Source organism: Denticeps clupeoides, chromosome 1 (genome assembly GCF_900700375.1).
Source record: "Denticeps clupeoides chromosome 1, fDenClu1.1, whole genome shotgun sequence".
NCBI lineage: Eukaryota > Metazoa > Chordata > Actinopteri > Clupeiformes > Denticipitidae > Denticeps > Denticeps clupeoides.
The window spans coordinates 16,017,993-16,045,823 of NC_041707.1; the positions used below are offsets into that span (position 1 = coordinate 16,017,993).

The following is a 27,831-nucleotide window of genomic DNA, read 5'->3' on the forward strand; positions in this document are numbered from 1 at the left end:
TTTATGTAACCAAAAGCCCTATGCAAAATATCAACAGCCCTGTTATGCTTTTATTATCCTAAACTTGTTTTCTATTTGCTGGTAGGAGATCAGCTCCGACAGATCCAACAGTTTTTCACAAATCAAATGAAATTATATCCACTTTCATGGTTTGATCATTATTATTCGTGTGAAAAACCCATGTGCACTTTTAAAATAAAGCTGTATTTGTATGACGATTCCTTCCGAGACCAGATGATTTCAGAACGCGACTCGCTAACCTGAACGTAAAACTCGGACAAGGAGCTGCGACTTCAGCGTCCTCTCCGCGACCCCACGACGCTCGTCGGGTGGCAGGCGTGACCCCGCGGGTGAGGATGTGGGCGGAACCCCGGCAGCTCCGGTGCAGGAAACGGACGGTCATTTCTCATCAGCTCACTTTGTAATGATCAACCGTCGTTGTTGTTTTGTACGTAAAGTTCAGAAGTTAAAGCAATCAAAAGATTCTGGAAGAAATTGCATCGGCTGAAGTGCTCGCCAAATGAACACGACAAGTGGGACATTAGGACGGTGGAATAATTTGGTAAGCATGCTTACATTTTTTTACTTTGCGTTAAGCTGCGATTAAAAACCCAGTAAAATGCGTCCCGTTTTTTTTTTTTATTATACAGGTGAGCGGTGACCCAGGTCGTACCGGACATGACGACCGCTGTCCGGCCAAAGCCCACCAGCGGGCTCGGTAACACCGACACCGAACCATGTCGGCTGAGGGCTGGCCGGACCTCGAGCTGGAGGTCCGAGGCGGACCTGGGTGAGACCTGACGTGGGCGAGCGTGTGGAGTTGAGGGTTGTCCTGTGGAGTTTGGTACCTTGTAGTCCCTCGTTATTGGTCAGGCTTTGGCCGCAGGGTCAAGCTGCTGACTGGGACGGTTCCATTACTGACCACTGGTCAAATGTGACCCACTAGCTGGAATGTTTTTACATATAATGTACTTTTTAAAAAGGAGTGTAGATGCGTGATAAGCGTGTATTGAAAACATATTGATTGTGGTGGACTGTATTGTATTGTTTATTGTTAATACATATAAATGTGAAACGTTTCAGAACCAAAACTATCTCGTTCCAAAGGAGCATCATCTGCAGAAGACGACATCCCAACAGGTACAAAATTATGAAAACTCCAGTCCAGACATATTGTAAACAACACTGTCTCGAGTTCCAGGGGCTGCTGGGTTTGCAATAATCCAGGTCACTTTCATAGCTGTTCAATGATCTTAGTAGATCTGAAAACACTTACACTAATTAAAGAAGTAATAAAACTGGCCAAATTCACAATAGTACAATATCTACTGCATCAGCAGATCTGGGCTTAACTACATTTTTTTTTTTCAAACTTTTCAAACAATTATTATTTTTGAACAGTAGTGTGTGTGGTATGAATAATGAAATATTATTTAAATAATTATAATATGCCTATCTACATAAATGGTTGGAAACGCATTACAGGCAAGATGATCTCATAAACATCTGTAACTAAGACTATTCTTTCATTCCTAAAGTTCATCAAACCTACACCTTGGACCTAAATCCTTCCCATTTAAGTCATTCATTAATCCTCATGGTCATCTGTTTTCACACGAGGACATCATGGTAGCTCTTCTACTAGATTTATGTGCCTGTAACTCACACATACCCTGTGTACTTCTCACCAAATTAAGATCTGTTAACTCTTTTACTTTTACAGCTCCATCCCGTACGTCACATTATATTGCAATTTTCTTGTCAGCTGACAAAAAAGCATGTCTCATGTTCCCACTAAAGACACCTAATCTGTGCGAATTTCACAGTGGAAGCTCCTCAGCTTCCACAGTTAATCATTGTGGTGTGTGTAAAACAACAGCAGTGTTCGAAGCCTAGTGTTGGCGAAAGCTTCTGAATCTAGCTCCAGGGTCGGTTTTGTAAATCATTGTGTAGTTGACCTGGTGTGACTGATGTTGATTAGCCGAGCGATCTGATCACACGTCACTCATTAAAATGTCTTTTTTGTGCCATTTCCTGCCTTAGTTCTGCCGCTACAGCTGGTCCTGGTGCAGGGGCTGGATAGGCTTCCTGTGGACGAGGGAGCACAGGAAGCACTGAGAGGGAAGCTCCGCATGCTGGAGGCTGACCCAGGAAGGGTGACCACACTGCTATCAGTGAGGATCCCCCCCTTACACACACACACACGCACACAGAATGCCAGCAGACTGCAGCATACAGCACATTTCAATACCAGAGGCCGCTTTAAATGCAGATGAGGTGAAGGTTTCTTGTCCAAATCTATTCATAGATAAAACATTTCTCCTTCCTGTTAGGAACTCTCTGCACATCTCCTGTCCATCAACAGTGAGGAAAATGCCATTTGCATCACCTTTAAAGTGTTTGAAGAGATTTGGAAGTTCAACACATATTACCAAATGGGTTTGTTGTTAAATTGTTTGTTATATTTCATAGCTCTTGCACAACATGTCAGTAATGTCAATTATGATAAAAATACATATATTACTAAGCACTTCTAATAATGTGTTTTGGGATGGGTTTTAGGATTTTTGGGACAGTGCATGGAGAATCTACTGTTGGACCAGAAGTTCTGGATAAACTGCCTGGACCGTGAGAACACAGGGATTGAGATCTTCATAAAAGAAGAAACTATGAATCTCATGTACAAAGGCCTTCTAATGCAAGAAGGTAGATGCAGTTAAAAGACATTTTAAGATACGCTATCCATCATTCAAAAGAGGAAATATTGAATAGAAAATGGTTTATATATAATCCCACAAAATGTCCTATAAAGAAAACTGTGTGCTTCATACACCCAGTCACATCATATTCATTAGCAGAGACCTCACCCACCCTGTTGAATGCAGGATATTAGTTGAAGAAACATATTTTAATGCAAGCAATAAGACCTCATTTGGCCACGAAAGGTTTTAAATGCTTGATTAGTATGTCAAAGGCAGTGTCTTCCAGCCACTTAATCTTAGCAAATAAATCCGGGTCAACACTCATTCTTTACCTAGGCCTCAAAAGACGACACACCCTTCTTTATGTTTAAGTCCTCATACGAGTTTCTTTTTAGGCTCATTCTTTGCGAGCTGCAGTTCGAATCAGATATTTGACAGCTCAACCTCTGGCAGTGACCTCTACCTTGAAAAGGGGGACATAGCACTTTTTGAACCCCCATTTCTGGGCTCTGGATGGACTGTGCTGTCCTTATCAGATGGCGCACGTGGAACCAAAGAAAAACCTCCCCTAGAACCAGTCAGCCCTTTCTATGAGTGAGTATCAGCTGGGCCCACTTCAACCCCTTTTTCCCATAACTTACCTCAACCATATTTTTTATGATTTCTTATCCTCATAGGTGGTTCCTTAAATCATGCCCTGAGAGCATCATAGTTGGCTGCGGAAAAGACTCTGTTGATTTCCCCTACCACGCTGGTAAGAACAGGCCTTAAGTCAACTTGTGAGATGATTTATGAAAAAGTCCCATATGTCCAAATGCTGAGTGAAATCTGAATACATTAAATGCATGATCGGCATATTGAAGTAGCGAAGTGATTAATTTGTTATTTTTTAGGTCACATTTTTGGCTAAATGAGAAATACCACCCAGACACCAAATTTGTATTGAAGGATTGCAAGTAGGCTAATAAAACTGCCCAGCCCCATACATTTGTCTGCAGTATTCTGGTTATAAACCATGAAATATACATTACCAGTCAAAAGTCTGGACGCACCTATTCTGTCGCAGTTATGGAGTCCAGGATGGGGCCATTTTGAAGAATCCAAAAAACGTATTTAGTATCTTTCCAGCAGGAGAAAGTGAATTATGTTTGGTTAATCAGAAGCGACTCTTTTTACCTTCATGACAGCTTTGTTCACTATTGTTTTGTCAGCGTCATGAGATGCTCATTAACATGAGTGAATGATAAGAAAGTGCTAAGCATAAAGCTTCAAGACGGTTGGAAACCTGCTGCATAACCTAAGGTGGTTGAGAGAAATCAAGAGTGCGGCCTTCAAAAAAGCCTCAGATGTTCACACCTTCACCCTACTCTTTACATATAATTTATGTTTAAAAACATAAAATTTATAATATTTGTTCATATTTGTAATACTTGTAATATGGAGGTCAATACTAGTCGCACAAGCATTTCACTGCATATCATACAGAGTATGACTGTGTACGTGACAAATAAAATTTTAATTTGAATTAACCCTCATTATTATACTGATCTATCATACTGAAAACTGCAACAGGAAGGAAATGTTTAGATGTTGTGCTTCTCGTAGCTACAGGAACCTGTGTGGCCGTTGAGGAGTATGACGGGAACGGACCAGATGAACTCAGCTTTGAGGCTGGTGATCGCATCATCATCGTGGGACTGCTGGTGTCCTGCTTCCAGTGGTTCTTGGGGAAGAGGGAGCGAACTTGTGACGTGGGGCTAGTTCAGACACACCTGGTCAAACCCACTGATTCTGTTTGTGAGTAAGTACAGGTTTTACTTAACGTCCATCATTTCTATTTTTGTTAGCTTTGTTCGGACAATGTTCTTTTTTCGTGTGTATGCACGTGCTGTGGGACTGTGTTACCCAGTTACCATTTCCTGCTTCTTGGCTGGAAGTTGGGGTGGCACAAGTACAGTGACGCAGTTTAGAAGACTTGATGCTGAATTGGCACCCGTGTGTCACTTCACGTTATAGATCATGACAATGTAATGAATTTACTGTCTTAAAATTGATTTGATTCATTCTTTTTTGTGAATACCAGTTTTGAATTATGATACACATTCCGGTTTATTTATTTCAGGAATGGATGATGAAATAATTTTTTCCTTCTAGTGCTACAATAGTCATATGATTCCTGGTGATCCCCGTTTATTTACAGCTCCTTTAAGCTGCTCAACTGATGTTTATCTGCTTATCTCACTCTTGTGGACTGTGCTTTGGTGTTTAATGTTCCATTAACCTGCCGATTCAGGTCAACAGACATCTTCCTCAACACAGAAGACAGAACGCTAGTGAAGCTGGAGCAAGAGAAAATTAAAGAGGAGACCATTGCTTTGTTGAGAAAGACATACCAGACTGATGTAGGGACCATCTACCAACTGGGTAAGCAACCAGTCCAAATGTGTCCTCTGCACTTAACACCTTGGTGAGCAGTGGGCAGTCATGAAAGGCGCCCGGCAAGCAGTGTGTCTGGATGGTGCTTTGTGAGCTTCAGATTACGGGTCCACTTCCACACCCCCTAGACCACTAATGCCCCAGGCACCTGTACCAGTACCTGTTATACCAGGTACTTGGAGTTAATAGGTCATTTTCATTTTCTTTTACTTCAGCCACATTACACAATGTGAGAACTATTCCAGAAGCTGGTTTTTGGGATGTTCCGAATACTGGTTGAAATTCTCCATTGCATTCAACACAAGGAGCATAAAGGAAAACTACATAATAGCTTGAAGGAATAAGACACCAAAATCATAGAAAATTCTGAATATACCTACCAGATACCAGATGGAACATTTATTCGCAAACTTATACTGCCTTACTTGCTGTTTTCATTCGGGTTACATTTATTTCAACATCAATTAGGTTTATATAAACACAACACAGTCCCAGGCTTAGGGATGTCAAAAACTCAGTATTAATAACTTAACATTAAAGTAAATTCACCAGCAGGTCTGGACACACACATTTTTCTGGGAAAAAGAAAACTACCAAAAACCTACTGGGATGGAAACCTGAACCCTTGACAGTGCCCAAAGAACGTTGGCATGGTAGGATGCATTCCTCTCAAAAAAAAATCCCATCAGCTTCATTGCTCCAAATCTGCATTTAGATATTTTGTTAGTTATATAATATAAAACTAAAGACAGAAAAGGCTGCCTTCACCAAATTATACTTACCGAGGAGACCAAAATAGCCAAATATGGTAGTACCTACCCCATTTCCAAGGCATTGTGTGGGGAACTCGCAGTTGTGGATTCAAGCTGATTATGCGGTTTGTTTCTGGCCTGAGACGCAAGAGATAAGGGAGAATACGGCTAAATGTTACAATCGCAGGGCTATAATAAATCATACACTACCGGTAAAGGGATTGGACACACCTGGTCCTTGGAGGCTATAGAAAACTATGATGGAGACTCTTCTGTGCCAAATTTGTGTAATCAAAAAAAACCCCTAAATACATTACTTTATTGAGAGTTATTACCATCTTTATGAGATGCTTATTGTCAGCATAGTAGGACAGTAGGAAACATCCCCATTGTCAAGATAAGGTGGTCATCCTAACCTCATTTCTTTTATTCAGAATGTTTTGTATTTATTTATTTATTTATTTATTATTGCAGTGGGTATGAACCAGAAGACCACAATGTCACAGGTTCAAATCCCACTTATTACCACGGTGTCCAGATTAACCCTAAATTGCTCCAGGGTCACTGTCCCTGTAACTACTGATTGTAAGTCACTCTCGATAAGGGCATCTGATAAATGCCATAAAATTGTACATTTAAAAAAGAAAGACCCAATGAGTTCAAAGTAACAAAAACAAAATAGTTTCATGGCAGCAGCAGTAGTGATTATGTTAGATTTAGATTTTTAAACAAGGACAGAAAATGATGACAAACAGAAATTATGAGTTAAGAAACCCCCCTTACACTTGTCTCGTCTGTAAAATCTGACTGGTGGACACACCCCAGATAAATGGAGTTGAGGCACCATCCTCCTCTGCAAACAGTGAATACAATACAATATTACATGTTTTGCACAAAAGCATGAATTTAATTATTTTCATTGTCCTGGATGGTCCTAAGAGCCTGAAGACTTTTCTAGAAAGAATGCGACCAGTATAAATGTAGTCCCTCTGACCTTGGTCCCAGTCCTCCTGCGTATCAGGGTTAGTCCAGGTGCTGACAGGAACTTGGAATTTACATTGTGTTTCTGTGATTCCCACTGGGTATACATAAAGGAAGGACAAATCTAGTTAAGAAACACATTGCAAAAGAAATGTGAAAACTGAACTCTTAACATTTTAGCCAGACATGGGTTTTGCTTATCTGTTCACCTCATTTCACTTTTAAGGCCTGTAGTTTTCAGCACACAGTAAATTAGGCAGTGAGAATCAGGGAAAAGAAAACATTACAACTGATTGTGACTGAAATTAGTATCTTAATCAGACTACTAATATGTGCTGGTTTTTGCTAATGAGTCAGCGGTACATGACTAGAAGGAAAAATATTATTATTAATATTATTATACAATTAATATTGTTAAAAGTACAGAGAACATGGTGTACTTGAGTCATATTTACTTGTCTTACCATCTTCTATAGTAACAGACTGCCCGTCAGGACAAACGGCTAAATGGTGAGACAGCTCATTCTGGGGCAACACGTGTTTGGCATTGAATGGACACGTCTTCATTTTTTTCACAAGATCAGGGTGATTCTGTGAAACATGCAATGAGCGCACAAGTGAAGTCCATGCAGGTTCACAGTCTAGTGTACAACTAGTGTAAATATATTGTATATTGTAGAAGCACCTTGCCACATTTGATGAGGTGGTATGGGAAACGGCAAACGCGAATCTTGTGGTTTAGGTCATATGGGCACTGCATCAGCTCATCAGGATTCCAGCTGTTGGGATCTGTACACAAGTACACAGGTAAAATGTATAAATGGGTAACACACTCGCCTAGGAACCAAAAGACCCAGGTTCAAATCCCACTTACTACCATTGTCTCCCTGAGTAAGTTGCTCTGGATAAGGGCATCTGATAATTGCTGTAAAAGTAATGTAAATGTAAATTACCAGACGTCGACAAAGTTTCGCCAATATGATAGATAACGTAGTAAACTCAATTTCATTGGATGTGCCAACTTAAAACTACAACAGGATTTGTAAATAAATCATATAAATAAACAATATCTAGAATTGTCTGCTGATTGGTCAGCTTCTTTACCACTCACCTCCCCTTCATTTACTTCCTTAAACACTGGGCCACGACTGCCCCAGAACAATATTGAATTATACCAGATAAGCATACATGGGGCTTTGACTTTTTCTTGTTAATTTTACACCCCGGTTTCAACCCGAGGATCACCACAATGTCAACTAATAAGACACTTTAGTGCCCACATTCGGGTACTATTTTTTCCCTGTGATTGCGCACAAGTTGAAAGTGAAGTGATTGTCACTTGTGATACACAGCTGCACAGCATACGTGCACAGTGAAATTTGTCCTCTGCATTTAACCCATCACCCTGAGTGAGCAGTGGGCAGCCATGAAAGGCGCCCGGAGAGCAGTGTGTGGGGACGGTGCTTTGCTCAGTGGCACCTTGGCAGATGCGGATTGGAACCGGCAATCTTCTAATTACGGGGCCGCTTCCTTAACCACTAGGCCACCACTGCCCCAGGAAACCCAGGAAAAAATTAATTGTGACACAATAAGCTTGGACTGACAATATTATGAATGAAATGTGTTTTATTTGGAAGCAGCCCACCCTTTACCCTTTAGACAGGTGTGATACTTCAGCCCAGCAGGTGCAGCAGCCTGCTCACTTCCCGAATATATGGCTGTAATAGAATTTAGAAAACCCATTGGTGCAAATTCTGCTCCTGCATCATAATGTCTGGTGCTTTGTTTAAGTTTGTGAGCTGGTTATTAGATGCCGCTCCAGCGATCCAGGCTCTAACCTTCCAATACTACACGTGGTCAATCATAGCCGCGCGGTATTAAAGATTGGTATTATGTAGATGTAAAGTGGCCCTTACTGCCATCGTCGTCCAAGCAAAATCCAGCTTTCTCATCGGCGGCTTGACTTTTTCCGAACGAGTCGGACATGATGGACACGAAAAGGTGGAGCGGTACCGACCAAAAATCAATTTAATTTCAGGTGCGCGATGACGTTTCCAGCCCTGCTCGCTATACGGGCACCGCGAGATGACGTCACTAACCCGTATAAGCAACATCATGTGCTGAGCATGTGGAACCAGAGGGTTGCCTGATAGTGATGGGAATTCCAGCGCTTTTAAGCTAGCCGGTGTTCTGCCCTCTTTTGCTGCCTTGCCAGAATTTGCCAGAAACTGCTTCCTGTCAGTTTTAGTGGGGTAGCAGATTTTTATTCATAGTTTATGCTACCAGAAACTGCTTCCTGTAGTTTTTAGTGGGGTAGCACATTATTATAAGTAGTGTTATGTTGCCAGAAACTGCTTCCTGTCAGTTTTAGTGGGGTAGCAGATTTTTATTCATAGTTTATGCTGCCAGAAACTGGTTCCTGTACTTTTTAGTGGGGTAGCACATTATTATAAGTAGTGTTATGTTGCCAGAAACGGCTTCCTGTAGTTTTTAGTGGGGTAGCAGATTTTTATTCATAGTTTATGCTGCCAGAAACTGGTTCCTGTACTTTTTAGTGGGGTAGCAGATTTTTATTCATAGTTTATGCTACCAGAAACTGCTTCCTGTAGTTTTTAGTGGGGTAGCACATTATTATAAGTAGTGTTATGTTGCCAGAAACGGCTTCCTGTAGTTTTTAGTGGGGTAGCAGATTTTTATTCATAGTTTATGCTGCCAGAAACTGGTTCCTGTACTTTTTAGTGGGGTACCAAATTTGTATACATAGTGTTATGTTGCCAGAAACGGCTTCCTGTAGTTTTTAGTGGGGTAGCAGCTATTAGCTTCCTATGCCCCAGGTATTTTTCCTGGTTTTAACCACTTTGTGGGCATCATATGTGATAAAGAATAACTTAAAGTTTATTTTTCTGAACATTTGCCACAAACAAAAATTGACAAAAGTGGACATTACTGCAGAGGTCACAGTGCACCTAAAGGACAGTAAAAGTAATTTGTCATCTGAAACAATGAAACAAACCTTTGACAAATCTTTTCAGAAATGTAATATAGATCTATATTAAAATATGAGAGGTTAAGACAAGCATTTTATGAGTTCATAATAAAGTGTGTAAACCCTTTGCTCTAAAATATTTTCATTACAAAGATCAGGCATATTTTCTTTTGTAAATTCTGTCAATGCTATACTGATATGTTTTTTTTTAAAAGCTACACAGGGGTTGATCAAAAATTACATGTTAAAGTAGAAACGGAATCATTTTTCTGGGAGCATGAGTTCTTACCATTCCATGCTTTTGTCAGCGTTCCCTGTTGTTCCCTGGGTCCCCTCCCTCTGGAGGTGGACCCAGGCCCATGCCTGGCCTGCCCTGCTTACCAGCTACCAGAGGACCCAGCATCGTTGCGTCCCCACCCACCCCTCAGGAGGACCAGTCAACCCATACCGAACAGTCCACATAAAAATGTTGCAGCCCCAATGGGCTGCTCAACAGTGCCTTATAACCACCCTGCAGATTGGTGCCAGATGCATCTCCAGGTGCACCCAAACGTGACAGTGTGGCTGGGTTTACACTTGCCATAATGTCATTAAAAGTTAACATAAGGAAACATAATGTTGATTCCTTAATTTTACAAATATACAACAAAAAACACAAAATCCTTGACACACAACTACGTCATTTTTACTTCCTCTGTCATCCATTCAGTCCCTTGCAGCATGCGAAAAGTGTGGTCATAGAGCTTATAATGTCCCACAACTACTTCGACCTGTCCATTGAAGCCCAGAGCATGATCACTAAATGATTATGAAAAAATCTGTGTCTTTCTAAACACTGTAACATAAAACAACTCAAATGGGCCAACATAAAACTGCGCAGGGCCAACAGGCCAAAGTAAAACCGCGCAGGGCCAACAGGCCAAAGTAAAATTTAGCAGGACCAATGGGGCAAACTAAAATATTCAGTGTACAACAGTGTTCACCAATTCCAATGCTTAAAAAAGTAAAAAAGCCTTAAAGGAATAGGGAAATACTGCTGAAGGAATAATTATTTGAGGTTATTTTTGTTGAGATCATACATGCTAGTTATTTAATGTGTGTGGGTGTAGAACTTTGATGAAGGAATACCATAAGGTAACTCATGCGTGAACCATAGGATGCGCATGGTACCGTTCAATAAAAATATTAAATATTATCCTACACATAACAGGCATACTGAATATCACAGCTGGCTGTACATCCTGAGCTGAAGGCATCGTTTTGTTGTGTCCAAGCTTTAGATACTGAAAAACAGATTGTGATTTATTCTAATTTCTCCAGCCCCTGTTGCTAACTTAGGTTAGTACAGCAGGTGGGTAAAAAACTTGCCAATCCACCTTTATGTAAAGAACGAACTGGTGGAGTAGGCCAAAGTGGTTACAAGTAACCAACATGTCAGAAGTAGAAATCTGAGTATGCAACCTTGTTCTTCACAGCTTCTCTTTTGACTGGTGGAATTTCCAGTGCAGGCTCTACAGCTTCTGTGGCTGTTGTTACCTCTTTTGAGTCTTCTATATGTTCTTCATATTTTGTGGTGAATGCAATAACAGATGGTCTTCTTGGAGTTGTACTGTCATGAAGCTGTTGATCATTCTCTTCGGCCAAAGGTTGGTGACTCACAGTGTACTGGGCATGAGGCGTGCTGAATCTTTTATTACTTTCAGTGGGCAGATTTGCTGAACTTTCTGATCTGTCATTGTCCGTGCTTCTTCTTGTATGGCTTAAGGTGACTTACGTTGTATTTCGTTTTTTTAGTGTAGACCATTCTTGGTTTTTTAATGTAACCAATTTGCCACACAATTACATTTGGACCAGAGAAACCTGCCGCTATTTTCCCTCCTTTTCTTCCACACTTTCTCATAATCAGCAGGAGAACCTCATCACCGACACCATACACGACATGTTGGTACTTCTTGGCATATGCGTCTTTCAGTTTATCCTGTGACTTTTTAATATTTAGTTCTGTTGTCTGTTTAGAAGCCTTCATTTTCTTGTCTTTGGCTCGTACGAAGTCAGTATTCACAGACTCTCCAGGTAGAATGATAGCGGAAAGCTAGAATTTCAAATAATTTGTAATAGAATGCCATCAATTGCCACATTACAGTCATTATAATCTATAATATAATTATAATCGCATTTTTATAAAATATAAAATACTACGCAAAATAACATTACGTATTACCATTTCATGTTATCATTGGTCTTTTCATCAAGGCCATTTGTTTGGGGGTGATAGGCTGCTGTCACACTCCTTTTAATGCACAGCAGTTCACAAAGGGAATGGTTGATCTTGAAGAATTACCATCTACCAGAGGACCCAGCACCGTTGCGTCCCCACCCACCCCTCAGGAGGACCAGTCAACCCATACCGAACAGGGATGGTAGTAGCCTAGGAGTTATCACAAAACCTCATTGTTATATATTGAAATGGTACCTACTTCATTAACAAATTCTCTTCTCTGGTCAGACAGAATTCTTTTGGGACAGCCATGTCTGTATATAATTGAACACAACCGTCTTGCAACTTGCTTATTTTTGTTTTTAAGGGGAAGGCCCCAACCCACTTTGAAAAGTAGTCAGTGGCTGTCAAAATGTATAATAATTACAGCCATTATAGAATGGCCGTAAAGTCCAGTTGTGGCACCTAAACAAGACTTGACATTTACCTAAATAGATTCTAGTGTCTTAACAGCAGCCAAAAGCCTACCAACCTTTTACTTTACTTTACTTTATTTAGCAGACGCTTTTATCCAAAGCGACTTACAAGAGGAAGACACCAGCAATTCTCGTTCGATTTCTATAGAATTTGCTTGTGTAAGTGTTAGACTTGTCTGAAATACTTTTTGAATAAGAGGGTTTTCACCTGCTTCTTAAAAGTGGTGGTAGTCTCGGCTAGTCGTATGGAGGAGGGCAGGTTGTTCCACCAGCCAGGGACAACAACGGAGAACATAGTCGATTGGAATCGGAGACCCCGTGAAGAGGGAATTTTCAGTCTCATTTCATTTGCCGATCTGAGAGAGTGTGCAGGAGTGTAGCTAGGTAGTATTGTATTAATGTAGGAGGGTGCAGTTCCATTTACAGCCCTGTAGGCAAGCATCAAGGATTTGAACTCAATGCGAGCAGCTACCAGGAGCCAGTGGAGAGAGGTAAGAAGAGGTGAAACATGGGTGTATTTTGGCTGATTGAAGATGAGACGGGCTGCCATATTTTAGATCATCTGGAGTGGTTTTATGGTGACTGCAGAGGCTCCAGCCAGGAGAGAGTTACAATAGTCGAGTTTGGAGATGACCATTGCCTGTACGAGGAGCTGCATAGCCTGTTGCGAGAGAAAAGGCCAAATCTTGCGAATGTTGTAGAGAGTGAACCTGCAGGATCTGGAGATCGCAGCAAAATGATGGTTCAAACTCAGTTTGTCATCGATCCAAACTACAAGGCTTTTTGCAGACACCTTTAACTGTTTACAGTAGCAAGCCAATTTGAAGTGAATGGTTTTTCTGAGGGGAGTTGTTGCCCGGAAAGAATCTCGGTTTTGGATAAATTGAGTTGGAGGTGTCGCTCAGACATCCATGCCGATATGTCTGAGAGACAGGCCAAATTTTTTGTTGCTATAGTAGCATCTTCTGGTGGGAATGACAAATAGAGCTGGGTGTCATCAGCGTAAGAGTGATAGGAGAAGCCATGTGATTGGATGATGTGACCAAGTGAGCGAGTGTATATTGAGAATAGAAGGGGACCAAGGACAGAGCCTTGTGGAACCCCTGTGGTTACCCTAGAGAGGACAGATGTCTCACCTCCCCATGATACCTTGAAAGTCCTGTCGTGAAGATAAGAGGTGAACCAATTTAGTATGGTTCCTGTAACTCCTAAATCTGAGAGTGTGGTGAGAAGAATTTCATGATTAACTGTGTCGAAGGCAGCAGATAGATTTAGAATCATTGGCACTTGTTGCATTCCAAGATCTGTAAGATACTTACAGTTAATATAAGCACAGATTACACCATTATTTGAAGAACTATGAGATCTAAAATAAAACATACCCAGTTTTCAATGTCAACTGACATGCCAAACCACTAAAACCACTATTACTATCCTTTCGGTTTGAACTTGGAGGCAAATCTCCTCATATTTTGCTTCTGTGCCTTACTATATCCTGCAGGGTATACTTGTGAAGAGACTAAATTATAAACTTCCCACTTCTTTTCCATAGCTCTACAAATACACAGGTGAGTTTGTTTAGATAAAAAACAAACATATCTACCATTACCATTATCTCCTAAGATTAGCTGGTCAAGGAATTCTTCCTATAGCTTTATATTAACATTGTACCCAGATATGGTAATTAGGGCTATTTTGACATAATTCACATGAATTGTGGGTTAATATTGCAATCTATGTTCTAGTGGTGTAACAGTTCAATGATTCTAACCTTTTTAAATGGTAAAACATTTTTTGCAGTTTCCCACCAAAACATTACATTTTTTAAAAGAACAATTAAACATTTAAGTCTTTTTTAATTGAAATAAATTCCACTCAAATCATCTTATGTTCCTCTGTATTGAAAATATTGATCATGCAGGCTGATACAGAATAGAATTGTATTGCATTGCAGTAACAGTTCAAATATCACCAGACATCGAATCACTTCCTTGCAAATTCAAAATCAATCCAATCCAGCTGTAGTAGTATAAGTGTGGAATAATGAGGTTCTTTCACCAACAAAAACAACTCTGCCTTTCTTGACTTATAAGATGTGGACACGCAGACCTTGTTCTCAAAAGATGTTGTAATGCTTTTGTATCAAACAAATGTAATTCTAGATTAAACAACAAAGAAGATTTACTTTTCTAACTAAAGCCCATCATGCAAATGAAATACACATGTACACCGAAGTACAGAATTCAGAGTTCGTAAGAACGTAAACAGAACGTAATGCACGAAATAAACACAAATATAACAAAATCATTAATAATGTTTAAGATTAACCACGTTTAAACTGACATACAAACCTCCGCTTTTGGCAAACAAGCAAGATCAGCAAAAAGTTTCTACGTTTGGAGATTCACGGCGAAATGTGGATGTGCGCATGTGCTGTAGCGCAAATGATATGTAAAATGATATGTGAAATGAATTGCTAAAACACAAAACATTAATCATATTGATATTATTATGGTACAAAATAGTACATCTTAACGTACAAAAAACCATCTCAATTTGAGAAAAAGAGCCAATATTTTTAACGATTTATTATTTATTTATTTCAACCTAAATATTGTTTTGTACTACGTGTGAAAAAAAAAAAAATTCTCCTAAATGACCCTTATGAGGCTCCGTAGACGCGAAACTGGCGGAGAGGCGTTGCATTGATGGTTAAGGGTATTTGGTCTGTGATCCACCTTTTGAATGTCACAAAGTTATTCAATGTTATTATTTGGAAATGTTTCTTACATAAATTTTGAATTTTGCTTCTTGCCTTCTTGAATAGAAAGTGGTCAGTGACTTTAAAAAAAAACTTGCTGTATTTTTTGTTTTATCATGTTGTTCATTTGTTTGCTATAATATGTTTGTTAACTGTAAGTGGATAATTATTTGTGCTGTCTGGGCTGGAACCCATACTATAAGTCATTTTAAAATATTCATCCTTTTTGATGTTTGTACATACTATGTTAATGTTTCTGAGTTCATCAAGTCATCATCTGTCACATGGCACAAAAAGATGAGAGCAAGATGATTTAAGACTAGTGGTGGGCATAGATTATTTTTTTTTATCTAGATTAATCTCACTGTAATTTTGGAATTAATCTAGATTAATCTAGATTAAAATGGCTCATTTGAATTCTGCATTTAGGTGGTACTTGAGACTGGAAGAACTCCTACAGTAAACTAATTCCGCTTTGCACAAGGTGCAAAACTACCTTAGTCTTGTCAAGGTTTCCATTGGGAAGCTTCTTAAAAATACATTTTACCTGAAGCAAACCTGGCGGCTTCATAGCTGCATCCATGTTACCACGTCACGTTTGATGTAGTAATTTCAGTGCAATTCGGCTAGGTATACATCCGCACTAAAATATCAAGGTGAAAGTCATCATAGCTTGCGTAGTATAGACCCAGCTCCCAACCAATAACTACAGACCAGTTTTCTTTTCCAACATGCTAAATATCTATAATGTTTTTTAATCTGTTTAAAATTGAGGAGCATGCTTGACAAGAAGTAATGTGATCAGACATATTTCAATATTGATTTCATGTTATAATATTATATTAAACCTTAAAACTATTAAACCTATTAATAGACACTTTTATTTCCAGATTTGGCAAATGGTCCCATCAATGATCCCATTGACCGTGAGTGAATTAGATTCCTCTCATTTTTGAAAATGATATGAATAGCTGTCAAAGTATTCCGGTACTAAAATTGTAAGTTTATGTTTCCTAGAATACTCCTCTACATATGCTGATGCTCCTGTTGAAGTGGATGAAGAACTCAAGCACAAAATAGTCAGCCTGGTCCAGGACTCCTGCGGCAAATTGTCTCCATCCAGTGACATCTGCATCTCACCAGACAGTAAAGACTTAGAGACCGATGAGCTCTGGGACTTGCCTCATTTCACGGTGTGCTCTGAGAACGATGGTACCAGTCCTGACAGGCACCACGCCCTTCTTTCTTTTCTGGGCAGCCGTGATTTTCAGCCTGAGTTCAATTGCCTGTATAGCTCTTACCCAGAATTCCTTCTGACCTGCTTCCATGGACATGCTGATGAAGAAGAGCTGGTGGCTTATTTGAGTGTTGCTAGAGAAACAGCGAAGAAGAAGCGGGTTTTGTGGGCACAGAGTAGGATTTGTTACTTGTTAGGTCAAATGTGTGCCAGCAGATCAAAGTTTTCCCAGGCCCGGGTGTATTATGAGGAGGCCTTGACGATTCCAAGGGACAGTTTCTCCGACATGTCCTTACAGGCTGCTATCTACACCAACCTAATGTTCATCTACCTGACACAGAAGAACACAGAGAAATACTTAGCCCTGTCAGAACGTTTGGCTGCTCTGCTCATGGGTGTCCCAGATTTAATCTCGGGCACGGAGGACCCTGATGTGATGAAGTTTGTCTTGAAAAAGGCCATCCTGTCCCACAACAAGCCGGCAGAAGCTCGCTCCTGCTTCCTCCTTGCCAAACTCCACCTGAAGCAGGGGGAGCCTGCCAACGCCGTGCCCTTTGTGGAGAGGCTACAGATGCTTGTGGACAAGCTGCCCGGAGAGTGCAAGGGGACCCATAGCCATGGATACCTGTTACTCGGGAGGCTTTACAGTGACCAAGGCCTGCCTCACCTGGCGGTGAGCTCTGCACGCCGGGCATCGTTCCACGCGTCCGCCACACTCTCAGACTGTCTTTGTAGTGTCTCGTTGCTGCTGGAGAATGCAGTTCAGCTCTACGGCAGTACAACCCCGGCACAGGTCGCCACTTTTCTGATCAGGGCTGCATCATTGGCTCCTGAAGGTGCAGAGTGTCGCCTGGCTCACGTCCATGCTCTTAATCTCTCCTGGCTGTTCCATGAGCACAACCTGCCCGCTCGAGCTTTGGCGTATATGCGTGCCTTCCTGCTTGGCTACAGCTCAGCCTCAGGAATGAACCAGTCAGAGGTCACGGCTGCCCTCATCTGGGTTGCTTGGCTGTGCATCCGCAGTGAGCAGCATCGTATGGCCTTGGACGTTCTGAATGTGGTGCTTTCATCCATGCCCGAGCATTGCACCACCCAGCAGGAAGGTGTGGTCCACAACATGCGAGCGATTGCCCTGCGGCGCACTGGAGACCTCAGACAGGCTGCTGAGAGCTACCGGGCAGCTATGGAAATCTGTGAGGAGTTCGAGGACCAGCACAACTGGGCTGTGGTGCTGGCAAACTTTGGGTTTCTGTGCTTTAGAGCCACAGCCAAGCACTTGGGAGAAGAGCATCTTGTTCAGGCTGTGGAGTTGTTTTCTGAGCTGGAAGAGGAAGAGGGACACAAGATGAACTTCATCTCTGTGCTGCTTGAGCTGGGCCAGCACTACATCTCCCAAGGGTACTGCGAAAAAGGGAAGATCTACTACGAGTGGGCACTGCTGATTGCTATACAGTCAGATCAGTCAGAGAGTGAGTGGCTTAATGCTGATTGCACATATAACGGTTAATATCTATACATACATAATATTTCAACTGAGGGATAGCCATATTAGTTTTTTTATAGCATACATTATTATTTCATATTTCAGGCATTATAATGTATCTAAAAAGTCCACACAGCCACATTAAATGGCATTTTAAAAAAATCCCTGTATAACCTGTATAATTCAAGTGAAAAACACACAAATCTGAAAAAAGTACAAGAAGATGCTTGTGTGCATACCCATAAACTAATACTTTGCTATAGCACCTTTCTTAATTTGTTAGATTGCAAGGGCATCTTTTGTGCACACAGCCCATGTCAGGTCACGCTACAGATTTTCTTTTGGATTTCAGCCTGGCCTCTGTCTAGGCCATTCCAAAACTAGGGTTATGGTCATTCTGAAAGGTGATATTCCTGCCATTCCAAGACACCTGAAGATTTGTGGCCAAAATTTACTGTTAATTGGATCTGGAACTTGGATTGGAACTCTGCATAATGTTTCCACCCCCTTGCTTCACAGTGGGTGTGGTGTTCTTGGGATGAAACTCAGCATTCTTCTCCCTTTAAACAAGAGTTCTATTTTGGTTTCATCTGACCACATGATATTCTCCCAATCCTCTTCTGGATAATCCATATGGTCTCTGGCGGACTTTAGTCAGGCCTGGACATGTGCTAGCTTAAGCAGCGCTGCAGGATCCATGACGATGTAGTGTGTTACTAACTGTAACCTGTGACACTATTGACCAGTTCCCCCGTGTTGTTATGGGCTGTTTCACACTGTTCTCAAGATTTGTACCCCACAGGGTGAGATTTTGTGGGGAGCCCCAGGTTGTCTAGCTGGTCTACCACTATGTACCATCCGACCTCTACAACTACTACAAAATGCAGCAGCACTCCCAGTAGCTGCACGCATCAGGTTCAAAATACTGATGCTGGCCTACAAAGCCAAACATGGAGTAGCACCATCCTACCTCACAGCCCTTATTACACCTCGCACTGCGCCTCGTTTACTCCGAGCCTCCAGTACTGCTCGCCTGGTCCCCCCATCGCTAAAGGTAAAAGGAAAACATTAATCTAGACTCTTCTCCGTCTTGGCCCCTCGGTGGTGGAATGAACTTCCCCTCAAGGTCAGAACAGCTCAGTCACTGAGCACCTGAGCACAGCTCAAGACCTTCCTCTTTAAAGAATATTTAGATTAAATTGTAATTTTCTTGTTGTCGAACTTTGTGTAGAGAATCTACAACAGAGTGAATAAAATAGATGTATTCATAGTTGGGGTCCTAGTGAACCGGAATTGATCTCTTCATCGATGGTAAGGGCAGTCTCTGTAGAATGAGCTGTTCTGAAGCCAGACTGGTTAGGATCCAGGAGGTTGTTCTGTGACAGATGAAGTGATAGCTGATTGTAGACACAGCACTCAAGGATTTTGGATAGAAATGAGAGGAGGGAAACTGGTCTGTAGTTGTTGATGTCTGTAGGATCAGCAGTGGGTTTCTTTAGGATTGGAAGAACCCTGGCTGTTTTAAAGGCGGATGGTACATGGCCAGATAAGATTGAGCTGTTTATGATATAAGAAATGAAAGGGATGAGGTCAGGGGAGATGGTTTGAAGCATTGCAGAAGGGATTGGATCTAGTGGACAGGTGGTTTGATTGCCTGTAGATATTATCTGAATGATTTAATCAGATATGAGCTTAGAAAATGGATTTAGAGTAGTTGTAGGGTTTTCAGAGGGTAGAGTAGGATTAGTGGTGGAGAATGTCTCACAAATTTTTTCAATCTTCCCTGTGAAGAAGTTGGCAAAATCATCAGCTGTGAGGGAAGACGGGGCAGGGGGAGTCGGAGGGTTAAGTAGGGATAAGAAGATGTTGTGGAGTTTTTGAGGGTTGTGGGCAGAGGCTTCCAGTTTTGCCTTGTAGAAAGCAATTTTAGCAGCAGTGAGGTTAGTGGAAAATTTGCACAGAAGATTCTGGTACTACAGTAGGTCTGAGTCAAGTTGAGATTTCTTGTATTTTCTGTCCACTGCTCGAAGTACTCTTCGATTGCTGCGCAATGTATCGGAGAGCCAGGGTGAGGGAGAAGTCTTTTTGGGTTTTGTTGATAGAGGACAGAGTTGATGGAAAGAAAAAGTGAGGTGAGGAGAGAGTTAGTAGCTGTCTCAGAGGTAAGGAGAAGAATGAATCAGAGGTTGGGAGATGTGAAAGAATGCAGGAAGATGCAGATGAAGGTGAGACAGTGTGAAGGTTTTGTCGAATGAAGGATGGATGGGGGACAGTTGTGGATCATGTCGGTACAGTGAGTGTGAAGGTCAGGAAGTGGTGGTCAGAGATGTGAAGGGGAGTGGAAGAAAGGTCAGAAGTTGGAGAAGGACGACTGAAGACCAGGTCCAAGACATTCCCTCCTTTGTGTGTGGGAGAGATGTTGCTGTTGGTCAAGGAAAAAGAGTGGAGAAGCGGAAGAAGGCAGGATGATTGGAGCTGGGATGATGGAAGGTTGAAGTCACCAAGGAGAGTTAGGGGGGTTTCTAAGGAGAAAATGCTGAGGAGAGTGTCCAATTCATCTATAAAGGGCCCAAGTGGCCCTGGAGGGCGATATAAGACAATGAGAAGGATGTTCACAGGAGAAGAAACTGAGACTGCATGAAATTCGAAAGAAGAGATGTTAAGATGTGTGAGAGGCATTGGTGTGAAGGACCAATTTCTCCTCTCCCAGTTTTTCTAGGAGTGTGAGAGAACGTGTAGGCAGAAGAGAGGGCAGCATGTGTAGCTGTGTTCTGAGGGGATATCCAGGTCTCTGTTAGTGCCAGGAAGTTTAGGGAGTGGAGAGTAGTGAGATCAGATATAAAGTCAGCTTTTTTAACAGCGGATTGACAGTTCCAGAGCCCACCTACCACACTTGTTTGAGAAGTAGATGACAGGGTGGGGTAGATGAGGTTGTTTGTAACAGAGACTCTGCAGCGTGAGTATGTTTTCCTGGGCCTGTAGGAGATGGTTACTGGAATAGTTTTCAGACACATGGTTACTGTGAAGAAAAAGGCTAAATGGGATGCCAGGTTTGAATTTGACAGCTGCTGCTTTTACAGACTATGTCTGTAGCGGAGTGAACGATGCCTTTCACCATTGATGCTCTGTAAGATTTTTAGGTAAAAATGCCATTTTACCAGAGATATACTCTACAAAAGATTTCACTAACATTCACTGCTACATCGCAGTAGAAAAAGATTAATGACAAATAGTTACTCAAACCCTGAAGGGCATAGCATTTCAAAAAATATCAAGCTGTCATTTTTTTTATGAATTTCCTTCAGACCCACCCTGTAGGTGAGGTTTGATCTTGGATAATTTTTCTTGGCATTAAGAACCACAATCGCTAGTATAAACTAAGTATAAACTACTAGTTTATAGTGACTCAATAGTTAGACAGAGCACTTGATTAATCTGACCAATGTACCAAAATATGGCAAAGGAATGGTTTTCAGAGGGTGTCCACAGTTTTCATCACCTGAAAAAAAAGTATGGTGGAATTCTTCAGAAGTACCTTCTCAGCAAGATCTGAAGTGATATAATGTTCTGAGCTGCAAACTCCCTGTGTCACGTCCATGCGGGAATGACGCGGCGGGTGAACATAGAGGAGGACGAGGAGTGACGAGGAACGAAGAATGAAGGACGCTTTCACCTGACATCACGGAACAGGGGTTTAATGGTGAATCACAGGACAGGGGAGACATCCGAGACGAAGACACTGGTGAACATAGAACATAACTTCAAAGACCTGACAGTGGACAGAAACGAACAGGGCAGCTTTATACAATTAACAGGTGAAAACGATTAGGGAACATTACACAGGACAACAATGAAACTCCGGTCCGAATCCTGATCCGGACCGGAGTAACCCCCATTTCGGACCGGATCCTGACAGAATCCCCCCTCCTATGGCACGACACCTGGCGGGCCAGAAGAAGCGGTCCATGAAGGAGGGAGGAAAGTCCAAAACACAGTCTTAAATGGTCCGAGTGGACAGGAGGAATCGAACGGAATCTATTCGAAAACCGGAAAAGATGAGATGAACAGAGCAGAATGATAAATGACTGAATGAACGAATGGTCCGGTATTCCAGATGGACGAGCGGCGGTTCTCCAGCGCAGACGGCTTCGGGCCAGTGTGGTACCGGCACCTCGTCCGCCGTCCGCATGCGTCCGCCGCTCCCTGTCAGTCTCCGGCTCGCCCCGCTGAATGGCCGCTCCTCACCTTCAACGCCGCCAGACACGGGACTGAGAGGCAGGGGTCGGGACCCTGCTGAATGAAGCCATGGAAGGCCAGGGACAAGGAAGCTGGCGGCGTCCTCCCGGCGAGTCGCGGCTCCTATGATCAGCGGGGCTGCGTCAGGTGGCGTCCAAATGCGGGTCAGGTCTTTCTGTCACGTCCATGCGGGAATGACGCGGCGGGTGAACATAGAGGAGGACGAGGAGTGACGAGGAACGAAGAATGAAGGACGCTTTCACCTGACATCACGGAACAGGGGTTTAATGGTGAATCACAGGACAGGGGAGACATCCGAGACGAAGACACTGGTGAACATAGAACATAACTTCAAAGACCTGACAGTGGACAGAAACGAACAGGGCAGCTTTATACAATTAACAGGTGAAAACGATTAGGGAACATTACACAGGACAACAATGAAACTCCGGTCCGAATCCTGATCCGGACCGGAGTAACCCCCATTTCGGACCGGATCCTGACACCCTGTGGTTAGTTTGGGCTGGAATCATGCTTTCTGGTAGAAATGCAATAATAATCCCTTTTGGGAATGTGCAGTGATTGTTTTTTGCCAAACTTTTGTAATATTATATTGGTTCACTGAGATTCAGAATTACTCTTCTCACATGTGAAAGCAAACATTTCAATGCTAAAATGGTCTAACTATGATATGCCTCTGTTGACTGTATTCATCAATTTCCACCCATCTTGGTTTTACTGACATTTATAAAGACACAGGACATCTATATATTAAATGCGTTGTCATCCAAGCCATAAAATTATTTTATAATAAGATATTTTTTATCTAACACAACTAGGGCTGCAACAACAAATCGATTGAATCGATAAAAATCGATAAAAATCGATTACTAAAAGAGTTGGCAACGAATTTCTTAATCGATTCGTTATGTCGCACGACGCGGAGACGTTTGATAATAAAAAAAAAACTTTATTTGAGCGCGGAGCAGAGTGAACACACTCGGTCTCTCTCGCGCACAGATGCTAGCAGAGTTTGACCTCACAGACAGCGCGGAGCAAAAAAAAACAAAAAAAAAACAAGCGGAGGTAGAGAAATCTGCGCGAAAATATGCAAAAGCGACATGGCACGGCACGGGAGCACCACGGCAATGATCCTGCACCTGAAACGCGTGTTTAATGAAGAGGAAGAAGGGAGTTCAGCAGCAGGGTAAGTCGCTACAGAATCCTACTTTAGTTCCGCTGTGAAGTGATGAACGTAATGTCCCTGGTGCTGGTGTTTAACTCGCCGCGGAGGAGAACTAGACGGGGACTTACAGCGCCACCTACAGGTGTGGAGGGGGGATGAAACAGCGTTCGGACTGTTCTCTGCGTCTCCACGTGGACGACTCGCCTATTGTGTCCCTGAGCAAGACACTTAACCCTAAGTTGCTCCAGGGGGACTGTCCCTGTAACTACTGATTGTCGCTCTGGATAAGGGCGTCTGATAAATGCTGTAAATGTAAATGTTTACCCGTCATCCAGCTTGACAGGAATGACAAGTTAGCGTTAGCACGTTAATAACAGTAGTACAGCAGGGGTGCTATAGTTACTTTGCATTAAAAGACTAAAGACATGTTTTTATTCACTATCTGTTGTCATGTATAGCTACACTGCAAAAAAGCTTTTCTTACCTAGTAATTTTGTCTTGTTTCCAGTCCAAATATCTAAAAAATCTTAAATCAAGATTACTAGACAAGAAAAATGGCATGAGAAAATTAAGTGATAGTTAAAACTTCTGTTTGAGATTATATCCTATTAAGATTAGTTTTCTTACCCCATTGGCAGATAATTTTGCTTGTTTTAAACAAACAATCACTTAATTTTTGAGACTTAGTTTTATCAGAAAACAAGACATAATTTCTTATGCTATTTCATGTGTCTAGTAAATGTATCTTGATTTAAGATTTTTTAGAGATTTGGACTGAAATCAGGACAAAACTACTAAGTTAGAAAAGTGTGTGTGTGTGTGTCAGTGTGAGAGTTTGTGATTGTGTGCATCTGCAGTGTAGTGTAGAGAACAAGTTCTGACATTCAAACAAATCCTGTTAAATTTTCTGATTTGTATTGTTCTTTATTTTTTATAAATTATTTATCGTTCTGGCAGCTTAGGTGGCACTTTATTTAAAAAAAAAAGTCTATATTTGGCAGATGCAAAGCATGTGTTAGTCAATTTTTATTTCATTTTATTATTATTATTATAACAGCTCAAGGAGCAACATGTTTGTGCACTTTCTAAAGATTTTGGTTCTGTTTTTGAATAAAGGGTTGGAAATGAATGCTTTTCTTTTTTTTTATCCAATTCTACGATTAATCAAACGATTGCAGCCCTAAACACAACATCCCAATGCTTATAAATGAACAGATATGACATTGTTTTAAAGGTTTTATAAACAGAGTGGAAAATTGTAGGAGCTTTCATGCATGTTAATTTCTCATTTGGATTATTTTCACCTGATTCATGAATACTGCAGATATGCAAACATAATTAAATAATTAGCTTCTTTGATGTTTTAGCTACATAGTTATCCGAATCCTGAGGACGACTTTGACCTTACAATAGTGTCCAAGTCACAAGCTTAGAGTAACTTAGTGCCAGTTCACAAATAGTGCCTATAATGTTTTAGTAAAGCATACTATTAGTAATAGCATGTGATTGCCTGGTATGATCCACTAGTTGTTTCAGCTGCCTAAGAATAGATCAGATGTGACCTCAAATAATCTTAGTTACAAAAATGGTTTTGATTTGTCAACATATACTCTTTAACCATCAATAACCATTTGATCCTTCTCACATGTTCCAGGTCAGCTCAAAGCCATCCGTCACTTGTGTCATCTGTACAGACAGGTCTGTCCAAACGAAGCCCAATGCATCATCTACAGTGAACATCAACTGGCTCTGGTACGTCGCACGGGTGACCGAAGTACAGAGGCCGAGATTCTGGAATGGATCAGTCAACTGTACTTAGGTCTGGGAACTGAGAGGTAAAATGTTATTTTCGAAATAGACACTCAAATTTACAATGAAATTGTGTAATGTAAATTGTGTACATATTTACTATATTACTGGTGCCAGGGCAAACAGGTCAGCACTGGAATGTACAAAACAGAGCCTGGGCATCTTCATTGACCTTGGTAAGAAGAGGAAGGAGGCACATGCCTGGCTGCAGGCAGGGAAGATCTACCACATCTTGAGACAGATGGAACTGGTGGACCTCTATGTACAGGTAGCATATCTGTGTGTATAAATACATGCCAAAAAGTCAAGTAGTGTGGAATGTTATAGTAGATGTTGCACTGATGTTGAGCAGTTCTGTTTATTACATGGTGACATTTCAGAGTGGTTCCCTTGTTTAGGTGGCACAGGATGTGGGACTTAGCACTGGAGACACTCTCTTTGTTCTGGAGATGCTGGAGGCAGCAGGAGACATCTTCTTCAACAGCACTGTGGAGCGAGACAAGGCTGTGTGCTTCTACAGGGTAAGCATTACAGACTTACTATAAAAAAAACATCACAATTCCCATTCTCAGTCATTTTTAGGAACATAACATTTTGAGACTTGAGTGAAATTGAAAGAGTATTTTATGCGACTGTGGCCTTCAGGACCGGGCGCTGCCCATCGCCATGAAAGCAGGCAGTGTGCGCACACAGCTCAGACTGTGTAATAAGCTTGCTGAGCTTCTGCTGCAGATGAGAGATTATGAAGACGCTTTGGAGTTCGCTCAAACTGCCCTGGATCTCAGCACCATGCTGGGTGAGTAGACACATAACATGCACATTGGTGTCTCAGGAAAACAATGACTGTAAGTCGGGTGTGAACTTTGTGATCTTCCAGTTCAAGTGTCTTACCCACCCAATGTAAATGTAAATCATTTTAGTGCCATTGTCACCAGTTTCTTTTTTTTAAGCTAATGTGAAAATGATACTCACTGATGCATTCATATATAAGAAAAAGAGTTTCTCTGTAAAACAGTAGGTGTCAATGAAACACTGAATCTGAATATATGGAAGATTTTTTTTTTGTTGCATTAAATATCTTCTATCCATAAAGAAGGACATGAAGCATATGATTGTTTAATTGTGTTTAAGCCATGTAAACTCTGATAAAAATGTAGGAGATCACCTGAATGAGCGTGTGGCGTTCCATCGCCTAGCCACTCTCTACCACTGCCAAGGTCACTTCGAGATGGCTGAGCACCATTACCTGAAGGCCCTATCCCTCTGCCCAACACCACTGCAGTTTGATGAGGAAGTCCTGTACTATGCTAGAGTCTACCAGATACTGGGAGATATCACCTTTTATGATTTGAAAGTAGGTTCAATTAGTTTATAAAAGAAAATACTGCTATTAACAAGTTGTCAATGCAAAGTTAGCCTTAGGCAGCGCATTAAATGGATTAAATTGTAATAAACTGAATACAATCAAGCATCCAATCTTGTGAAAGCCTGAGTAAAATTATGATGATGCTTGTCTAAATGTAGATTTACTCATTATGTATTTTTTAAAACCCAGGATCCTTATGATGCTGCTGGGTACTACCACCTTGCGTTGGCTGCTGCCATGGACCTTGGAAACAAGAAATCACAGCTGGACCTGTGTACCCGCTTGGCAACCATCTACCACAACTTCCTGGTGGACCGTGAACTCTCCCTCTTCTTCTACCAGCGGGCCAGGGGTTTTGCAGCTGACCTCAATGTCCGGCGCATCAACTTGGCACCTGACCAGAACCTCCGGAGCACCGCACAGTATCGAATGGACCCTGACATCCGTGCCACTATCTGCAAATGATGATGAGCATGATGCGGTCCTACAAAGACAACATCAGGAGAAACTGATAGCTGATGCTGGGTCAGTGTGTACAGCAGCATATGAGCTATTCTCTCTAACTGAGGAGTGTAGACCAGTACACTAAATAAAAATGGTTGCTATGCATTGTTATATGAATGATTATTATCTCACAGATTAACAAAACAAAAAATTCACAGATCACATGACTGATCATCATGGCACAAATGAACACAATCTTCCTTTAAAGTTGCTTCATTGTTGTAATGTAATTTGTATATCATACTATGTCATACTTTTATATTTATATTGCCTGTATTGAAATAATCTACATATATAAGACTGATTTGTTATTTACATGATCAGTGTTTACAAAGTGCAATGGATATTTGGATGTTACTTTATGTATAAGGCTGATCGATAAATTAAATAAGATGTCTATTGAAACCTGTAAATGAAATCTTTGGTGCATAGTTAATCATAATGGCAGACAAAATTTAAGAATTTATTCTTACTCTACTAATTGCAACTTGAGAAGGGGCATATTTGCTGCCCTGACATTAAGGCTTCTAGAATTTTAGAAAAGTAGAAATAAAACTGCTGGTTAGTTCCCTCTCAAATTCACAGCTAATTGGTAGTTTCACAATCTGGGGAACTTTCTCAGCCGCAAATGAAGGAAACTTGGTGCAGGTGGTGTGCAAAGAGCTGACCAGTTTCAGGACATACACTTAGATTACATT

At 41.4% G+C, this 27,831-nt stretch overlaps 2 protein-coding genes and 1 long non-coding RNA gene across 6 annotated transcripts; 1 reads left to right on the forward strand and 2 right to left on the reverse strand.

Annotated features, from left to right (window-relative positions):
- The first annotated feature begins 376 nt into the window (after positions 1–376).
- On the forward strand, positions 377–27,406 carry sh3tc1 (SH3 domain and tetratricopeptide repeats 1). 2 transcript variants are annotated; one of them, XM_028967213.1, is made up of 18 exons: positions 377–562; positions 651–790; positions 1,084–1,140; positions 2,044–2,174; positions 2,334–2,439; positions 2,563–2,706; positions 3,098–3,296; positions 3,380–3,456; positions 4,308–4,503; positions 4,996–5,126; positions 16,203–16,238; positions 16,330–18,018; positions 25,109–25,289; positions 25,381–25,531; positions 25,662–25,784; positions 25,909–26,059; positions 26,421–26,617; positions 26,819–27,406. In XM_028967213.1, exons 2-18 carry the CDS (start codon positions 679–681, stop codon positions 27,092–27,094), a joined length of 3,957 nt encoding a protein of 1,318 aa, XP_028823046.1. In that variant the 5' UTR covers positions 377–562; positions 651–678; the 3' UTR covers positions 27,095–27,406. The 2 variants fall into 2 exon arrangements, with proteins under 2 accessions (XP_028823046.1, XP_028823117.1); XM_028967284.1 differs by having other exon boundaries at positions 1,108–1,140.
- Positions 5,722–8,948, reverse strand: LOC114779173 (gametocyte-specific factor 1-like). Of its 3 annotated transcripts, XM_028967311.1 has the most exons (8): positions 8,788–8,948; positions 7,749–7,796; positions 7,557–7,660; positions 7,336–7,462; positions 6,885–6,968; positions 6,674–6,743; positions 5,958–6,028; positions 5,783–5,843 (listed from the first exon to the last, which is right to left on the reverse strand). In XM_028967311.1, exons 1-8 carry the CDS (start codon positions 8,855–8,857, stop codon positions 5,830–5,832), a joined length of 588 nt encoding a protein of 195 aa, XP_028823144.1. In that variant the 5' UTR covers positions 8,858–8,948; the 3' UTR covers positions 5,783–5,829. The 3 variants fall into 3 exon arrangements, with proteins under 3 accessions (XP_028823135.1, XP_028823157.1, XP_028823144.1); XM_028967302.1 differs by having other exon boundaries at positions 5,722–6,028; XM_028967324.1 differs by lacking the exon at positions 7,749–7,796 and having other exon boundaries at positions 5,722–6,028.
- LOC114779604 (uncharacterized) lies at positions 22,547–26,951 on the reverse strand. Its single transcript, XR_003746844.1, has 4 exons — positions 25,629–26,951; positions 25,364–25,540; positions 25,100–25,245; positions 22,547–22,597 (listed from the first exon to the last, which is right to left on the reverse strand). It is a non-coding gene; the product is annotated as an uncharacterized LOC114779604 (long non-coding RNA).
- Positions 27,407–27,831: the final 425 nt, after the last annotated feature.

Coding starts and splice junctions, on each gene's coding strand:
- LOC114779173 (XM_028967302.1), bottom strand. CDS start 8,857: ATGTCCGACTCGTTCGGAAAAAGTCAAGCCGCCGATGAGAAAGCTGGA. Junction 7,661..7,748: donor ACTTACTCAGGGAGACAATG/GTAGTAAGTGGG, acceptor ACTTGTGTACAG/ATCCCAACAGCTGGAATCCT. Junction 7,463..7,556: donor ACCTCATCAAATGTGGCAAG/GTGCTTCTACAA, acceptor CATGTTTCACAG/AATCACCCTGATCTTGTGAA.
- sh3tc1 (XM_028967213.1), top strand. CDS start 679: ATGACGACCGCTGTCCGGCCAAAGCCCACCAGCGGGCTCGGTAACACC. Junction 16,239..16,329: donor CATCAATGATCCCATTGACC/GTGAGTGAATTA, acceptor TATGTTTCCTAG/AATACTCCTCTACATATGCT. Junction 25,290..25,380: donor TTAGGTCTGGGAACTGAGAG/GTAAAATGTTAT, acceptor TACTGGTGCCAG/GGCAAACAGGTCAGCACTGG.